This window comes from Taudactylus pleione, unplaced genomic scaffold (assembly GCF_031769625.1).
Source record: "Taudactylus pleione unplaced genomic scaffold, aTauple2 ptg000114l, whole genome shotgun sequence".
Lineage (NCBI taxonomy): Eukaryota > Metazoa > Chordata > Amphibia > Anura > Myobatrachidae > Taudactylus > Taudactylus pleione.
In genome coordinates this window covers 27,567,464-27,585,059 of record NW_028284516.1, presented here as the reverse complement: position 1 = coordinate 27,585,059, position 17,596 = coordinate 27,567,464, and the positions used below count along the sequence as shown (strand labels likewise).

The window sequence follows — 17,596 nt, the reverse complement described above, 5'->3', positions numbered from 1 at the left end:
CAAGGCCTTAATAATTTCCTCCATTTTGTTCTGGGGTGTAGGTTGGAAGCTGAACCTTGCCTCTCTGAGCATTGGCTGACGCCTCCTCTATGGGACTTAAAGGACACAATGTTATTTCCACACTCACAAATTGGGTGTCTGTCCCTTTAATTTTTAAATGGAAAGTTTTCCTCTCACTGCAACTTCAGTGTGTGTGGGTGCCCGCATTCTCCACCATATTGTGACACAGTTAGGTTAGGGGGTCCCTCTCCTGGGTAGAGGACTCCTTCCTTACACACACACAGCAGCAGGGAAGCAGCACACCAGTCTGGATGCAAGTACAAGCTGGTCGGCGCCAGTCTTTATTGTACAATGTCAGAAATAACATAAAGAAAACATAAACATAAATCCTAGCCCTGTCGGGGCACTAACTTCACAGGTAGTTCCCTCACTACCAGAACCTGGCAGGGCCTAATGCCTTCGCCAGCAACAAAGGCACAGCACAACACTCACAGATAGGTTTTCCAAGTGTCTCTGAGCAAACTCCCTGTCTGCTCTCCCAGGTGAGACAATCAGCCCTCAACACACTAGGCTTATATTGGCCACCCTCAAGTGGGAACCCAATCAAGCCTGTTACCAGGCTGCGAGAACCAAAACCTGGAGTGGCCGTGGGTGGAGCCCTCCCTCTCCTCTCACCCACAACCCCCAGGTCCCAAACCGGCTTTTCAAAAAGCCGAAACTCAAGCCTGCTACACTGCAGACTTTCTCCTGGGGATTTTAAACACATAGGACAGGAATCTGGGATAAATGTCCCTGCCACAGACCACTTTACCTGTGATCCTATCACAGTATATATATATATATATATATATATATATTTCTACTTCAGAGTCCATAGGGTATCCACAGGATACCTTGGGGTATAGGTGTGACGTCAGTCGCTGGGCACCATAGAGTTAAGCTTTTCAGCCTCCCAGGATGCACTAGGGTCCCCCTCCTATACCCCGCCCCCGAGCCAAGGCACCTCAGTTTAGTTTGGTGCCCGGCCGGCGTCGGGTGCACCTGTCGGAGTGGGGGCTAGAAGAGCCCCTGAAGTTTTCTTCAGTGCAGCTGTGGCTGCACATCTGGATGTACAGCATGGACAGTCCATGCTGTCTTCCCTACACCCCCGCCGGTACCAGAACGCCGGTACTGATCCGGGGATGCTGGTGAGCATCTGGGGTCACAGCTAGCGGTGACCCCAGATGTTCCGGACCATGGCCGGATCCAAGGGGGACAAAGGTAAGCAGCGGGTCCCGCGGTGGGTCCCCGCTGGTCACATGGTCCTAAGTCCCCAGGCAGGGGGCTCCCTGGGGACTGGCTGCAGTGTGGAGCCAGGCGACCAACCTGCGCTTTCCACTACCCCCTGGGACAGCGGACCGCAGCAGAGCGGTAGCGCTGCAGCGTCCCAGGGGTTAAATGCATGCCAGGGGAGCGCGCCTTCCCTGTCTCACAGCCGGCGCCTCCCCCGCTGCACACAGCCCTCTCTGCATGCTGCCGACTGGTCCTGTGGCAGCGCTCCTCCCCCAGGCCAGCCTCCTCTCTGCTCCTCGGCGGCCATCTTCTCCAGAACGCATGGTGAACGCTGCTGGAAGCGCTGGACGGAAGCATCGTGGTCTGGGTCCCCCCGCATACCTCTCCTCCGCTGTGGCTCAGGTCTGTGTATGCAGCGCTGTGTCCTACCAGGCCCTGTGTCTGTGTAGTTGAGTGATCAGCACTGTTAGTGCAGGAATTGTTATTTCTCTGCATTGTATGTGACTGTGCTAGCGCTGCCTGTAACTTTTCTTCTCTAAACTGTCAGCTTTATTACTGTCCCTGTTCTTTCTGCTAAAGCCCTTGCGGTGCGGTGCTGCAGGGTGGTCTCTCGCCTATTTAATACTTAATTGGTGAGAGAGGTCACATACATGGTGCCATCATGTCTGAAAGTGATTTTCCCCTCCGGCTACAGTGTACCACGTGCAAAGTACCGTTAGCGGAGGGGGAGGGTAGCGCGGAGGGCCTTTGCCGGCAGTGTTTGTCCATGGCGCGGCCTATTACGGTTACAGCACCGGTACAGGAGCCGCCCTGGGCTTGTTTCGCTCAGGCGTTAACAGCTTTAGTGGGCCAGTTAGCTCCGCAGCCCGCATTTACTCCGATGGGTTTGTCCCAGCAGTCTGTGGTGTCGTCACCCATGCAGGGGTTCCCACGACAATTGGTGGTACCCCACAGTCTCCCTATTTCCCCGCTCCCGGGTTCTCAGGAGCCAGCGTGGGTTAACTCCCTGACGAGTTCTGTACAGCACTTGTCGGATGTGTTGCAAGGGGAGTCTGTGATGCGGCCTCATAAAAGGCCGGTGGCGTCTCTGTCCGCTCCTTATGAGGATGACGAAGGGACATCTGATGATGGGGAGATTCTGGATCCTTACGATCAGGAACCTCTCCATACTAAGGACGCTGATGCTAAGTCCAAAGTATATATTCCTGGACTTATTCGGGCGGTCCGCACAGCCTTGGTGATTGAGGACGAAGTTCCCCCAGCGGCTAAATCTAAGTATGCCTTTTTCAAAGATGTGAAGGGCGATGCCACAGTCTTTCCTCTTTCGGGTCAGTTGGTGGACCATTTAGAGGAGGCGTGGAAACAGCCTGGCAAGCGATACCAGCCGCAGAGACGCCTGGCGGTGGCTTATCCGTTCGCGGATAATTATTTTGCTAAGTGGGAATCCCCTCCACAGGTGGATTCTCACGTGACCCGTCTTGTCCGTAGTGCCACATTGCCGATGCCATCCATGTCCTCCCTTAAGGATGCTACGGACAGCAAGGTAGAAATCTGCCTGAAGTCCGCTTATTCCCTTGCAGGGGGGCAGCACGGCCGGCTATGGCCATTTGCTGGGTTGCCAGAGCGATGGAGCGCTGGGCGGATTCATTAGAGGCTTCTTTTGAATCCGACTGTCCGGCCGAACAGGCAGAGTTGATTGGCAATCTCCGTGATTCGGCCACCTACATCAACGAGGCGGCTCTAGACATTAGTACTCTGGTGTCTAGAATTTCTTCAGCAGCGGTAGCTGCTCGTCGCACCTTGTGGCTGCGATCCTGGAAGGCGGACGCAGATTCCAAGAAAGGTCTGGAAGCGTTGCCGTTTACCGGAGAAGTTCTCTTCGGTCCGGATCTGGATAAGATTGTGGCCACGCTGGCGGCAGCCAAATCTGCTTGTCTCCCGTCGGCCGCTGCTCCTTCTGGTTCTGGACCATCGTCCTTTCGGTCATCTAGGGCCCAGGGCAGGCCCAAACCACAGTCGTTTCCTCGACAGGCTGGCCCTAAGAAATCGGTCAAGCCCCGGAAGCAGGCATGGAGTACCAGACGTCCGGCCCCCAAGCCAGATGACAAGCCTGCGGCCTGACGGTCCGGGCCTCCCTTTGGGGGATCCCAGGGTGGGAGGCCGCCTGCTACAGTTCGCCCAGTGTTGGTCGACCACTACGACAGACACTTGGGTTCTGGAGGTGGTTTCCCACGGATACGCCCTCTCCTTCCGGCACAGACCCCCGGCTCGCTTCTTCACCACGGGTCTACCATCAGATCTGAACAAGGCTACGGAGCTGCGGAAGGTATTGCACACTATGCTCCAGGCTGGAGTTATAGTGCCTGTTCCATTCTCCCAGAGGGGCCAGGGTTTCTATTCAAATCTATTTTTGGTACAGAAACCCAATGGGTCATATCGTCCGATTCTCAATCTCAAAGCGCTCAACAAGTCTTTGCGGGTCCCGAAGTTTCGGATGGAGACCCTACGGTCCATCATTCTGGCGCTGGAACCTGGGGACTACATGGTGTCATTGGACATACAGGACGCTTACCTGCATGTCCCTATTCTTTTGCGCCATCAACAGTTCCTCAGGTTTGCAATCCGCAGCGACCACTTCCAGTTTCGGGCGTTACCTTTTGGTCTGGCAACAGCACCACGTGTTTTCACCAAGGTGATGGCGGTCATGGCGGCTTCTCTGTGGCTGCAGGGAGTCCGCATGTTGCCGTATTTGGACGACCTGTTATTGGTGGCAGGATCTCCAGAGCTCCTGTTACGCCACTTGGACCTGACCATTGCACTGCTGCAACGGCACGGCTGGCTAATCAACTGGCAGAAGTCCACTCTAATCCCGTCTCGGAGGATTCTGCATCTTGGAGCCTTATTGGACTCGGGACAGCAAAGGATCTTCGTGACGGAGGACAAGATCTCTGCTTTACAGTCAAGGGTGCGCAGTTGCCTGCACAGCCGCCGGGTGTCCTTACACTCGGCGATGAGGTTACTGGGCTCCATGGTGTCGGTGTTCGACATGGTGGAATACGCCCAGTTTCACTCCAGACCTTTGCAGCACCTGATCCTGTCCAAGTGGAACGGGCTGCCTCAGTCTCTGAAGTCCCAGACGATTGTGCTCACCCCGGAGGTTCGCCTGTCCCTTGCGTGGTGGTTACAGACGATCCACCTCAACAAGGGACGTCCGTTCTGGGTTCCAAATTGGGTCCTGTTGACAACGGACGCCAGTCTTCGGGGCTGGGGAGCAGTTTCGGGTCCACACTTGTTCCAGGGCAGGTGGACGCCGACAGAAGCGGAGCTTCCAATAAATATCTTGGAACTCCGTGCGGTCTTCAATGCTCTCCAGCAGGCACAGCGGTTTCTCCAGGGTCGCCTGGTGCAGGTCCAGTCGGACAACGCTACCACTGTGACCCTACATAAACAGGCAAGGAGGAACTCGCAGTCGGGCGGCTCTCGTAGAGGTCTCTCGGATCCTGGTTTGGGTGGAGCGCAATCTTCCGGTCATATCAGCGGTCTTCATCCCGGGAGTGCTCAATTGGGAGGCGGACTTTCTAAGTCACCAAGACGTTCATCCGGGGGAATGGTCCCTGCACCCGGACGTTTTTCAACTACTGGTGGACAGGTGGGGTCTTCCAGAAATCGACCTCATGGCGTCCCGGCACAACAACAAGTTGCCGGTGTACGGGTCTCGCACAAGAGACGAAGGGGCGTCTCTGGTGGATGCTCTGTCCGTCCGGTGGACGTTCCGGTTCGCATACCTGTTCCCTCCGGTCTCCCTTCTTCCACGGGTAATCCGGAAATTCAAACAGGAAGGAGGGTCGCTCCTGTTGATAGCTCCCGCGTGGCCCAGACGGCACTGGTTCTCAGACCTTCAGGGTCTGTCCGTGGACAGTCCTCTGCGGTTGCCGCTACGACCGGACCTTCTGTCTCAGGGTCCTTGCCTTCACCCGGACCTGACTCGGCTGTCTTTGACGGCGTGGCTGTTGAGACGGCCATGCTGAGGTCCCGGGGGTTTTCCAGCTCTGTGGTGCGTACCATGTTACGAGCTCGGAAACCGTCTTCCGCGAGGATATACCATCGCGTGTGGCATACGTTCTTCCAGTGGTGTCGACCGAGAGGTTATGCACCGCGGGAGTTTCGTCTGTCTCGGATTCTCGCCTTCCTGCAAGCGGGACTAGATCATGGGCTTCGCCTTGCTTCTTTGAAGGTACAGGTTTCGGCCCTATCTGTCTGGTTTCACCGTAGGATTGCTACAATCCCGGATGTGCGCACCTTTATGCAGGGTGTTCTCCGCATTCAGCCGCCCTTTGTTCCACCTGTGGCGCCTTGGGATTTGGCTGTGGTCCTGAGGGCTCTCCAAGGACCGCCGTTTGAACCACTGGGCTCAGTGGATCTTAAATGGCTAACAGCTAAGACTGTTTTCCTTCTGGCCATTGCTTCGGCCAGACGTGTTTCTGAGTTAGGGGCTCTTTCTTGTAGACCCCCTTTCTTGGTTTTTCATGGGAACAGGGCAGTGCTCCGCACTCGGCCCGAGTTTCTTCCCAAAGTTGTTTCCCAGTTTCATGTTAACGAGGAAATAGTTGTTCCGGCCTTTAACTCACCGGGTCTTTCCGTGGGTGAGGCCTCTTTGGATGTTGTGCGGGCCTTAAGGACTTGTGTTGACCGCACTTCTTCGTTTAGGAAGTCGGACGCTTTGTTTGTCCTCTATGGCTTCCGTAAAAAGGGTTGGCCTGCTTCAAAGCAAACTTTGGCAGCCTGGATCCGTATGGCTATTTCTGAAGCTTATCTTCATGAAGGCCTACCGGTCCCACCTTCTCTGAAGGCTCATTCCACTAGGTCTGTGGGTCCTTCGTGGGCAGCTCGACGTGGTGCCTCGGCAGTTCAGATCTGCAAGGCTGCTACGTGGTCCTCTGTCCATACCTTCGTGAGGTATTACAGGTTTGACACCTTCGCCTCTCAGGATGCTTCCTTCGGGCGGCGGATTCTCCTTTCTGCACAGGAGCGTCCCCACCCTTAAAGGATACTGCTTTGGGACATCCCCAAGGTATCCTGTGGATACCCTATGGACCCTGAAGTAGAAAATATGAGATATGGTAAGAACTTACCCTTGTTATCTCTATTTCTACGAAGTCCATAGGGTTCCACAGGACTCCCGCCCTGTCGCACCTGTGCTGCAGATGGGCTTTGCTCTGGTCACCGGTTTTCCGTCTCCCTCTGGTGAGAATGTGATTCTTGTATGTGTCCAGATCTTTTTTTCTCTCTCTTCCTTCTCCTCCTCCGGCCTATGGCTTGATAACTAACTGAGGTGCCTTGGCTCGGGGGCGGGGTATAGGAGGGGGACCCTAGTGCATCCTGGGAGGCTGAAAAGCTTAACTCTATGGTGCCCAGCGACTGACGTCACACCTATACCCCAAGGTATCCTGTGGAACCCTATGGACTTCGTAGAAATAGAGATAACAAGGGTAAGTTCTTACCATATCTCATATTATACATATATAGTACCAGTCAAAAGTTTGGACACACCTTCTCATTGAATGGTTTTTGTTTATTTCAATTATTTTCAACATAGTAGATTAATACTGAAGACATCAAAACTATGAAGGAACACATATGGAATTATGTTGTAAACAAAAAACTGTTAGACAAATCAAAATATGTTTTATATTTTAGATTCCTCAAAGTAGCCCCCTTTTGCTTGGATGACAGCTTTGCACACTCTTGGCATTCTCTCAATCAGCTTCATGAGGTAGTCTCCTGGAATGGTTTATTTTCAACTACCCCCGGCGTCTCTTTGCCACTTTCAACTCCCTACTCTGCCCTTCCCCTCCTTGCCTTCCCTCCTCGCTCTCGGCCCTCAACTTTGCCACCTACTTTACATCTAAAATTGACTCCATACGTGAGGACATCATATCCCATCAGACCCTCAGCACTCCTCCCCCTCCTTGCCCTTACCACCCCTCCCCTTCTGTCTCACCAACTCTGACATCCTTCTCCCCTGCTTCTGGAGAGGAAGTCATGGCCCTCATCCGGTCCTCCCCCCCTTCCACCTCCCCTCTTGACCCTATCCCTTCCCGTCTCCTCTCCCACCTGTCTCCTTCTGCCTGTTCCCATCTGGCTCACCTCCTTAATCTCTCCCTATCATCTGGCACTGTCCCTTCTGCATTCAAACATGCTCTTGTCTCCCCCATTCTTAAAAAGCCTACCCTTGATCCTAACATACTTTCCAACTATCGACCCATCTCTCTTCTCCCTTTTGCTTCCAAACTCCTTGAGCGTATTGTCTACAACCGCCTTACCACCTTTCTTTCTTCCCACTCCCTCCTTGACTCATTTCAATCTGGCTTCCGATCTCTCCACTCGACTGAAACTGCCCTCACGAAAGTCAGCATCGACCTCCTTGCTGCCAAATCCAAGGGCCACTACTCTCTGCTCATTCTCCTTGACCTCTCTGCTGCATTTGACACTGTAGACCACCCTTTCCTCCTGCACATCCTTTACTCTCTCGGTCTACGTGACACTGCCCTCTCCTGGCTTTCCTCCTACCTCTCTGATCGTTCCTTCACTGTGTCCTCTCATGACTCCTCTTCCCCTCCACTTCCACTAAAGGTAGGAGTTCCCCAAGGTTCTGTTCTTGGACCTCTCCTTTTCTCCCTATATACATCCTCTTTGGGTGAACTCATTAACTCCTTTGACCTCCAATATCATCTCTATGCAGATGATACTCAAATTTACCTTTCCACCCCTGAGCTCACCCCTGAGCTCCTTACCCGTATCTCCAACTGTCTCTCTGCTGTCTCTTTGTGGATGTCCCAGCGCTTTCTTAAACTTAACATGTCTAAGACTGAGCTGATCATCTTCCCACCCTCTTCCACTACATCACTTTCCACAATTTCATTATCTATTGATGGCACAACTATCTCCTCTAGCCCCAAAGTGCGCTGTCTTGGAGTTATACTAGACTCCTCCCTCTCGTTTAAACCGCACATTCAGCACCTCTCGCAGTCCTGCCGTTTTCACCTAAAAAATATCTCCAGGATTAGACCCTTCCTCACCCAGGATGCCACTAAAACCCTCATCCACTCACTGGTCATATCCAGATTGGACTACTGTAACCTTCTCCTAGCTGGCCTCCCAGTCTCTCACCTCTCTCCACTACAATCGGTTCTTAATGCTGCTGCTCGGCTCATCTTCCTCTCCAGACGTTCTACATCTGCTTCCCCTCTCCTTCAAGCCCTACACTGGCTCCCCTTCCCCTTCCCCTTCAGATGCCAATTCAAGGTTCTTACATTTGCCTACAAAGTCCTCATCAAATCCTCTCCCGCATACATTTCTGACCTTCTCTCCCTTCACACTCCCGCCCGCCCACTTCGCTCAACTAATGCATGCCGCCTCTCTTGCCAACTGAATACTTCCTCCCACTCCCGCATCCGAGATTTTGTCCGTGCTGCTCCCTACCTCTGGAATGCTCTCCCTCTCCACATCAGACTCTCCACCTCTCTACAAATCTTCAAACGGGCTCTCAAGACCCACTACTTCATCAAGGCCTTCCAGCACTCATCCTAACCCACCTCATGCTCTTTCCTTCCCATCTTCCCCTTCTGTGTCACGCCTGTCTGTCTGCCCCTCCCCTTAGAATGTAAGCTCTCACGAGCAGGGACCTCTTCCCTCATGTGCTTCTCTTTACATTTTCTTCTACTCTCTACTCCCCATTAGGGCACCTAACACGGGACCGCCAATTCCCGGCAGCTTATTGTGAGTGCTTTAATCACTATTTCAGCAATGTATATAAGTTGTGTCCTTGTCCTGTACTGTACTGTACTGTATGTTACTTGTTTCTTGTTCACTTATTAGTTCTATGTACTATGTAAGGCGCTGCGGAACACTTGTGGCGCCATATAAATAAAGGATAATAATAATAATAACTATGTTGAAAATAATTTAAATAAACAAAAACCATTGAATGAGAAGGTGTGTCCAAACTTTTGACTGGTACTGTGTAGATATATATATACATATATACACACACTAAATGACACTTAGGGGTATATTCATTAATATAAAAGCATCCCTTCTGATTATTAAAGATTGAACTCGCTGCTCACCCACTCGTCTCTTCACTTCTTTCCCCCGGCCTACCCCGTTGCCTGTGTCGTGACCCCCCCCCTTCCACCACAGGGCTGCAGCCGCCATGGGAGTCTGTGACCGCCGCTCAATCCGGCAGCCCTGCCGTGTCATACTATAGTATGGGGACTGTGGAAATTATCCGGGCAGCACCCAGGAGACATAGTGCAGGGTGAAAACAAGAGGGTGGATGGCCCTGCTTGTGTGATCTTACCATATAACATTTGAAAGCAATCCCATAAGATGATATGGCCATAAGGTCTGCCATAAATAATATAAGGATATGGTCATGTTTTTGGAAAAGTGAGATGCATTGTAGCCCTATGTATGAGGTTAGTTCACTGCAGTAGAAATGACAATTTAAGCTTTGTATGGCTAAACTAAAGTGCAGCATTGATTTATTTGTCCTTAATGTGGGATTACCAGCATTATGTGCTTACCAAATCTTATCCTATGGCTATATTCTTACATCTCAATTTACATTTCGCTAATCAGAGAGGATTTTTAGAGCTGAGTAGGTGGGGAGCCCTGATAAGCTCAGTGAGCAATCAGTCCATTTATTTAGCCATCATTCCGCATCTGTCCTTACCAGGGATTTAGGGTACAGGTTTAGCCTAGTACCTGCTACCTATTTGCAGGCAGAGAAATACAGGAAGATTACCTACCCAAGTTAGCATTCCACTAACCGTGCTATGCTACTTTCTATGTCTGACATTTATATTCCTGTATTACTAGTTGCACGTAAGGTAACATTATGTACAGAACACAGGCCTTCAGATACATAGGTCCTGATTCTGAGTCAGACACTGTAGCGTCCATGTGTGTGTGCCTTTTGCCGGTACACCTTCTGCGACTTTATGCAAATACTGCTACAAAGCTAGTCCTGGTGTGCAGCTGTGCTCTGCATGTGCGAGGACTGAGGCATCCACTTTATATGTTCAAATAACGCTTAGTGCACCTTTAGACACAACCATCAAACCTTGCACCAGCCCAATGCTAGGTGCAGACTACCCACCAGAGTATGGCCTCCAATGTGAACGATTATGGGCCGGACCACGGGCTAATGCAGTGGTCGGGGCTATTCACTTGTAGCCAGCGGCAGCCGTGATAAGCCTGCAAGTCTGCACTTTATGTGGATTTCTGTTTTTAGCCTGAGAGAGGCTCGAACAGAAATCCTTGGTAAGTGCCCTTATTGGGGGTACAGTGAACGCGCTAACCCATAGCTCTAGGTATTTATCCCGGAATCTATGGGTTAACACGCATTAGCCGTGAATTTATGACACGAGGAAAAGGGCTTATACTGTAATTGAATAGCTCCGGGCATAAAATTCCGTGGCTACTAGCACATTTGCTTGCACTGTAATTTCCGCATTTGGTCTTGCCCAATCTTTCGGTCTCTCAGAGATATTCAATATAAGGCTTTGCCCATCTGAGTCATATAACTCCAGCCTGAAAATTTGCTGATGTATCATCACAGGCATAACTCTCAGTGAAGGAGTACATGCATTGATTGAGTATCTTGTCATGCAACAAAATGCTTATTACATTAAGAAGTAATATTGTGTATGATTTATATTTTTCTTTTAATATTTACAGGAATATTGTATTTTCATTTATTTGTGAGCTAGCTGTACCGAAGCCAACTGCACTGGATCACTTATTCATTTGTTAAAAAGTATTCATTACTATTTCTCAGAAAAGCTGCTTATATTTTTAAATTTTATGCTAGTGTTCACAAATGCCAAATCTGTGGAGCTCTGCCAATGTATTAGTATCTAGTAAGTAATATTAGACTACATTAATATTCATCAACTGTTCTGACCAATGCATATAATATCTCCCCTGTAGAGAGTTGAAAGTTATATTGTTTTAATTCTATTTGGAAATGGTTTAAACATATTTACCAAAATTCTGATAGAAATACTTCACCTTTATTATTAGACACAGGTAAAATATACACACTTATAAGCTCAGTGATGAATGGTTTTCACTATACTTGTTAATACAATCTTAATGGTCTATTTATCATTGGTGGCAGTGGGACATGGTAAACTATCCTTTGTTACTAATTTGTATCGCACTTCATATAGAAGGACAAAGCTGAATAAGGCATAGACAGAACCTGATGCATTCTCCTCTCCTTGACAGCGTGTTGAAAGTACCTTCATTAACATATCAGTGTCCTTGCACCGTACTGTACTAAGCGGTAGACGTATTAAGCAGTGAAAAGTGGCCCAATCAAGAAGTTGCCCATAGCAACCATTCAGCTTTGAGGTGGCATTTATCAAGTATATTCTATAAAATTATAGGTAGAAGCTTATTGGTTGCTAGGGGTAACCTCTCCACTGGTCCACTTCTCCACTGCTTGATAGATTAACCTTAGTACTTAAATGATTGCTCACTCAACACCCCATGATGTTTTATGGAGCATCAGCATTTCAGGTAACTTTTGTCAGAAAATGAGTGTACAGGTCTATTTTGCTCTATTATTTATTGGATTATAAGGACTGTAACACATTTAGTAGACTTTGAGAACGCACATAACATAGTGTGCGTGTGTAAAATGCCGATGAGACTGTGCATGACGGCCTTAGATGAACTGAGAAAGGGCATTATGGCATGCGCCCAAAAAGGGGGTGTGGTCACACGAGAAGGGGGCATGTCTTCAAGACGCGCCCACTTTTCATTACTCTTCGGGGCATGCCCAGCACTTACGGACATGCCGGACTGTCCCCAAGCTCTCCCTTCTCCGTGAATAGATGCCAGCGCATGCGTCCGGCATTTATTTACTGGCGGTGATCACTACACCGTAGTTTTCCCCACCCGTGGCACATTGCGGCCCGCATGTTGGGACAGCACCCACAGGCTGTTTTAGCGAGGTGCCAGCAAAAATGGGGCGCGGCGCTCCGCTAAAACAGCCTAGTTGGGAATGCTACTATCCAACTTCCTCTCCCCCATTATATTAGTGGGATAAATAGGTGGTTGATTTATAACAATTAGCCAAAATTTGTAAAAACAGATACAGATGTGTCCTCATACACCTTTGCTGCAGTCGCGCCAAACTGTCTCTCTTGGCACAGTTTACAAGTCATATATACAGATATATAAGTGTCGCAAATCAAATGAATCAGCTCAGTCTCCTGGAAAGTCCTAATCGCATTGCGTTGTGATGATCGGCGCTAACAGAGTCGCCCGGGACATGGCGGCTCACTTGCGACAGACGTCTTGCGACACATGGCACATTCAGGCTAGATGTATGAGGACACATCTGTACATTTAACACTGCTGCTCTGTGAACTATACTCTTCTATGCATGTGCCAATTTTGCTTAAAGGAAATTACAGATCTGATGTTTAAACCCCTTGTAACACAACTGTGAGTAATACCCTGCAACTACACTAACATTGCATAGAGAGAGAGGGGCAAGTGTAGTAACCTCCGAGCAGGCAGTCATGAATGTTTGGCCATGCTGCCAGATTTAAAGCGGCAATAGCTTGAAAGGCAAAATCAATGTGGTTTTGCCTTTTAAACTAGTGCCGCTTTAAATCTACCCCATATTCTAGGAATTAATATTGCGTAATTACCAAAAGGGCAAATTGGCTCTAACTGTATAGACTGGCTGCTTGTTTTATGGCATGAATATTTTATATGTGCTACTTCACACTGGATTCCTGACTCCTCTGTAATAGTACGTTTGTGTTTTAGGTTGCAAGGAGATAATCTGGCTCAGGGAGTAGAGGAGATGCCAAAGGAATGCTCCTCTACTGAGAAAGCTGCTGGCGACAAAGGCAGTGAGTACAAATATTATTCCACTCTTTTATTGCCTTCCAGGAATAAAGAGCTAGTAAATAGGAATTACATGTATTATTTAAGCAATAAAGGCTCATGCACTATTATAAGTTAAGTTGGTGGGATCCCTCTTGTTAAGTAATAGTAATAGTGTTTCATCCCCTTATGTGCCCGTGTGTTTACTCAAAAAACAAGCTCCGCCCACTTGCACGACAATTAGTTTGTTTGTCTTGTATAGCAACAAGCAAAAATCAGACCAGACATAAAGCATAAAAAAAGTAAAGAATTGTACGTCTGTCTGTCTATCTCTCTCCCTAATACCACTGAGTAGGGTGTGTACTGTCACACTTCAGGGCTCCCTGGCATGGATTGGCATCTGATACTAAAAACTTTGTTTAAATTATCATTTAATTTGAGAAGTAGAAACAAATATTGCATGCCTTTCATCTGAACAACACCACAAGTATAATGGAGACACCTTATAGGCATACCGCAAGACTCTCACATTCCCTCCAGGACTCCTTGAAGAGCAGGGCATTCTGCCCACTTACCTAGGGCAGAGCGATGGGCAAGATCACAGCACCGTGTAGTGGAAGGCAAAGCCAATGTAATGTGAATCTCATTGCCAATCACCCATACCACCACTTGGGATAATAAGTACTGTAGGAAAGTATGCTTATAAGTGAAGTTCCCACCAATCTTCAAATTTTTGTGAGTTGTGGCTTTTGAATCGATGGATTGATGTCCTATATATCCTCATAATGTGTAGTTGTCCCTAGCAAACTTGTTCCCCATGACTGTATAAATACTTCTGGGTAAATTGACTTTCTCCTTGGGATTATGATTATAATTGGTTGGTAGGTAAGGATGGATGTAACCTGTCATATTGTCTTGTCATGGTTTCTAAGTGGTTCATAACCTTTTTCTGGTTCCACACTATACTTAGTCTCTCAGCAGTTGTTTCGGAGTGGACGGGGGCACACACACAGACACACACTAAACAGTCTGTGAATGGGCATACCTCTCTAAGGCTCCTGTTAGCATCTGGCCCATTCTACAAAGATGCCAGCCCAAATCACCCACCTACGGCACTTCTGTTGGTGCGCTGCGCTTAGCTGATGCACCACGGCACACTTTTTTTGAAGAATTCTGGGTAGCCCACAGTATGAATTCTACAGACCTACTCTTAAATTTAAACAATGTAATATTAATAATCATTTTTGTAAAACAGACCAAGTGCACCCACATCCCAATCTATCACCTGCCCCAGTGCCAGGTCTCTCAGATAACAGAGAAACACGACTGCAGGAGTGGTGCCTCTATTAGTTAAAAAAACAGCATGCCCATTCTCCTAAAGGCTATCATGTGTAAATAGATTGTTTTTAAATGCAGAATTATGAGGTTTGCTCATTCAATTAAACTTTTACTTACAGTACACTTATATCAGGGACGTGCAGTCAGGGAAGACAGGAGAGCCTCCCCTGTCATACTCCTGAGATTTGATATAAAAATTATATAGCTCAGCCTTGCTTGTATAAGAAGTGAAGTGATCGCATTAGCGATCACTTCACTTCTCTATCAGGACCCCCATGGCGTTACTGCGCATGAACAGTCTGCTGACCACACATGTCAGCACAAACATCAGCATAGCTTGGCAAATCTGACTGCATATAAGCACTATTGGAGATATCTGCTGGGATCCTTCCATGGTACATCCAGGGGATGCTTAATATTTGTGGGTACCCCCTAAAAGCAGGTGTGTTTCAGGGGATATCCCACAAATATTGTTTAATAAATATGCTCCTTAAAGCTGCTATGGCAGCAAATATGGCTCTACAAAATATTAAACATACTGTAGGCTACATAAAAAATAAAATATAAAATTGAGTTTCACTTGCCTTGAAGAAAAAATTTCAAAGAGAACAACATTTCGGTGAATGATTCACCATTCACAAAAATGACAGAATTTGCCAAGAGTTTGAATATTTTTCCATGGCATTGTACTGTATGTGGGAATAGGTGATGTCTGCAATAGAGGATTGTTTTCTGGTATATCTCCTGAAACACTCAATCCACAGCAGACATCTTCTTTTCTAAATATTGCCCATAACATGTACTGTTCTACCAGGCCTTAAGGTACTGTTTCCGTGCTTCCTAAAAGCCTGATCCGTTCAATATATTTTAATTCGCATAGGCAAACAACCAAGTCAATGTACGCATGTTCCTAAAAGTGTAATCTGGGCATGTACCTTGAATGTTGTAGGTGGACAAATCATATTTGGACAAAACAAAATGTGCAATTGATCAACATTGCTGCCAGTTAGTAAATGACATGTGGATGCACAAAATTATATAGTGATGTTATCTACATATAATATAATAATCTAGATGTATATAATAATCAGCTATGGTCTGTCCCATCTTCCCCATGCATATGCAGCAGGAGCCGCGATGAGCAGCTTGGCTCTATTGGCTCCCTCTGCAGCAAGCGACGGGACAGACCCTAACCTAGCCGGAGAGTTAGGGCCAGCTGTGAATGGCAGAGCCAGATTAACAATGGGGGAGATGGAACTACAGCTCCAAGCCTACACATAAAAATAGGCCCATCTTCATGACAGCATGACGATGAGCAGCAACCAAGCGGGGCACATGGTCGGCTATAAATCATTAGTATTAAAATTGTATTTCTAATTTCCACTCAAAATTATTCAAATTTTTTATGTACTTAAAGAGACATTGGGGCTGATAGTGTATTGAGTGTACACATCCACATGGCACTGGGGCCACATCCACACAGTATTGGTCCCAGCTCGGATCCTCAGGGAGTCCCTAGGTCTCCAGGAAGAATGGGTGGTCCTCCAACATCTCCCCCAGGAATTTGCGGGTACATGGAGAGGGGATGGAGCGGGGACAACATTATGTGATTCTATGAAAATTGCATTGCCCACTCTCTCTCTATAGTTGCACAATTTAAGGCATTATGCCATAAGAGGGCGAGTCCTAATGATACAAAGAGTCCAACCCCGCCCTCATTGGCCATCGGTAGCATCACCCTCCAGGCTTCCCCGGTTTAGAGGATACAAAAGTCAGTAAGTATGTAATAGGTCCTAGATGATTTACATATCCATGCCCATGTGGCCCTTAATCTAGCTCTGGGGCACTGGTAAGTACTATTTAGCCATGGGAGAGAATGGGCGGAACGGAGCGGGACAGAGCAGCTGTCAGAGAAGGTGCAGGGTGGGACAGAGCATGGGCGGAATGGGGCGGAGAATCAGACAGAGAGGCAGGTGGAGCTGAGCATCGGGCAGACTGAGCCAGGTCCCTTTTACTAGTATATTATATGTCAGCATCATGTTTCTTTTTCCAATGCCTATGAAAACATTATATGAATGATTTTGGAAAGTAAGCTTAATCAGGATATCTACGGCACTTGTGCACAGTACCTGAGACCCCATGCAAACACTGCACTGATTGCCTGTAGTAAATATGGTGCGGCTTGCCAGAGCACTGAGTTCCGGGTCTGTGAACAGCACCATAATGGCCCAGTCAGTGTGTTGGGTGCCAGTTGCATCGCCCCCATCTATAATCTAGCGTTATTAAAATCTGATACTGGAGTAGTAATTTACTAATTTGCTTGAACTAGTTATTTTCTCCCAAAAAAACTGCTAAATGCTATTCTTCACCACTTGTGCAAAAACACTATATAGAGGCAATTGAAAGCACTTAAGTACCCCAAATAGCTCCAGGGAGGCTAATCGGGGACATCTATACTGATCCCAAATGTTAGTGCTTCTTTTGGGGAGGTGTCAGGCTGATTTACCCAAAACTGGCAGCACTTTTCGCCTGATTGAGTTTCGCCGGAACACATTTTCGCGTCCTTTGGAACTGAAGATGGCGAATGCTCCCGTACTCAAGCTCCAAAATATAATATTTTGGGAGCTTGATTACTTCTGTCCCCATACTATAATAGTGTATGGGGACAGCGGGCCATTCCGCCATAGGAAGGTAAGCAGGACATATCTGTAATATCTCCTGCTTTACCTTCGTGATAAATGGCCCAAATACTTAATTTTTACAATTGCAGGTGAAAATGTGCATTTTCATTTGCTTTTGTAAAAATTAAGTGATGATGAATAGGCCCCTAAGAGTATACTGACTTTGGTGTCCTCATTTTTTTCATTTGGTTTCTCTTGCTTTTTATATATTGAATGTACATGCAATGCTTTCTGACCATTTTTGGCAACATTGCAGCCATTTCCTGAAAGCTGTTGGATGCGAAGCTAAGGAAAGGTCTGAACAGGACATGTTACCCTCAGTGCTTCATACATGAACATTTCAATAATTGGGTTTAGTTGAACATTTCATAGGCAGGGCTTACGGTGATATT

General features: G+C 47.9%; 1 protein-coding gene across 2 annotated transcripts in view; it reads left to right on the top strand.

Moving 5' to 3' along the window:
• Positions 1-17,596, top strand: part of CUNH8orf34 (chromosome unknown C8orf34 homolog) — a 351,910-nt gene that overhangs the window by 193,185 nt on the left and 141,129 nt on the right. For both annotated transcript variants that reach the window (XM_088471481.1, XM_088471480.1), the window contains exon 9: positions 13,126-13,211. In XM_088471481.1, the coding sequence (XP_088327607.1) occupies positions 13,126-13,211 (86 nt within the window). The remainder of the gene's footprint in view (positions 1-13,125; positions 13,212-17,596) is intronic.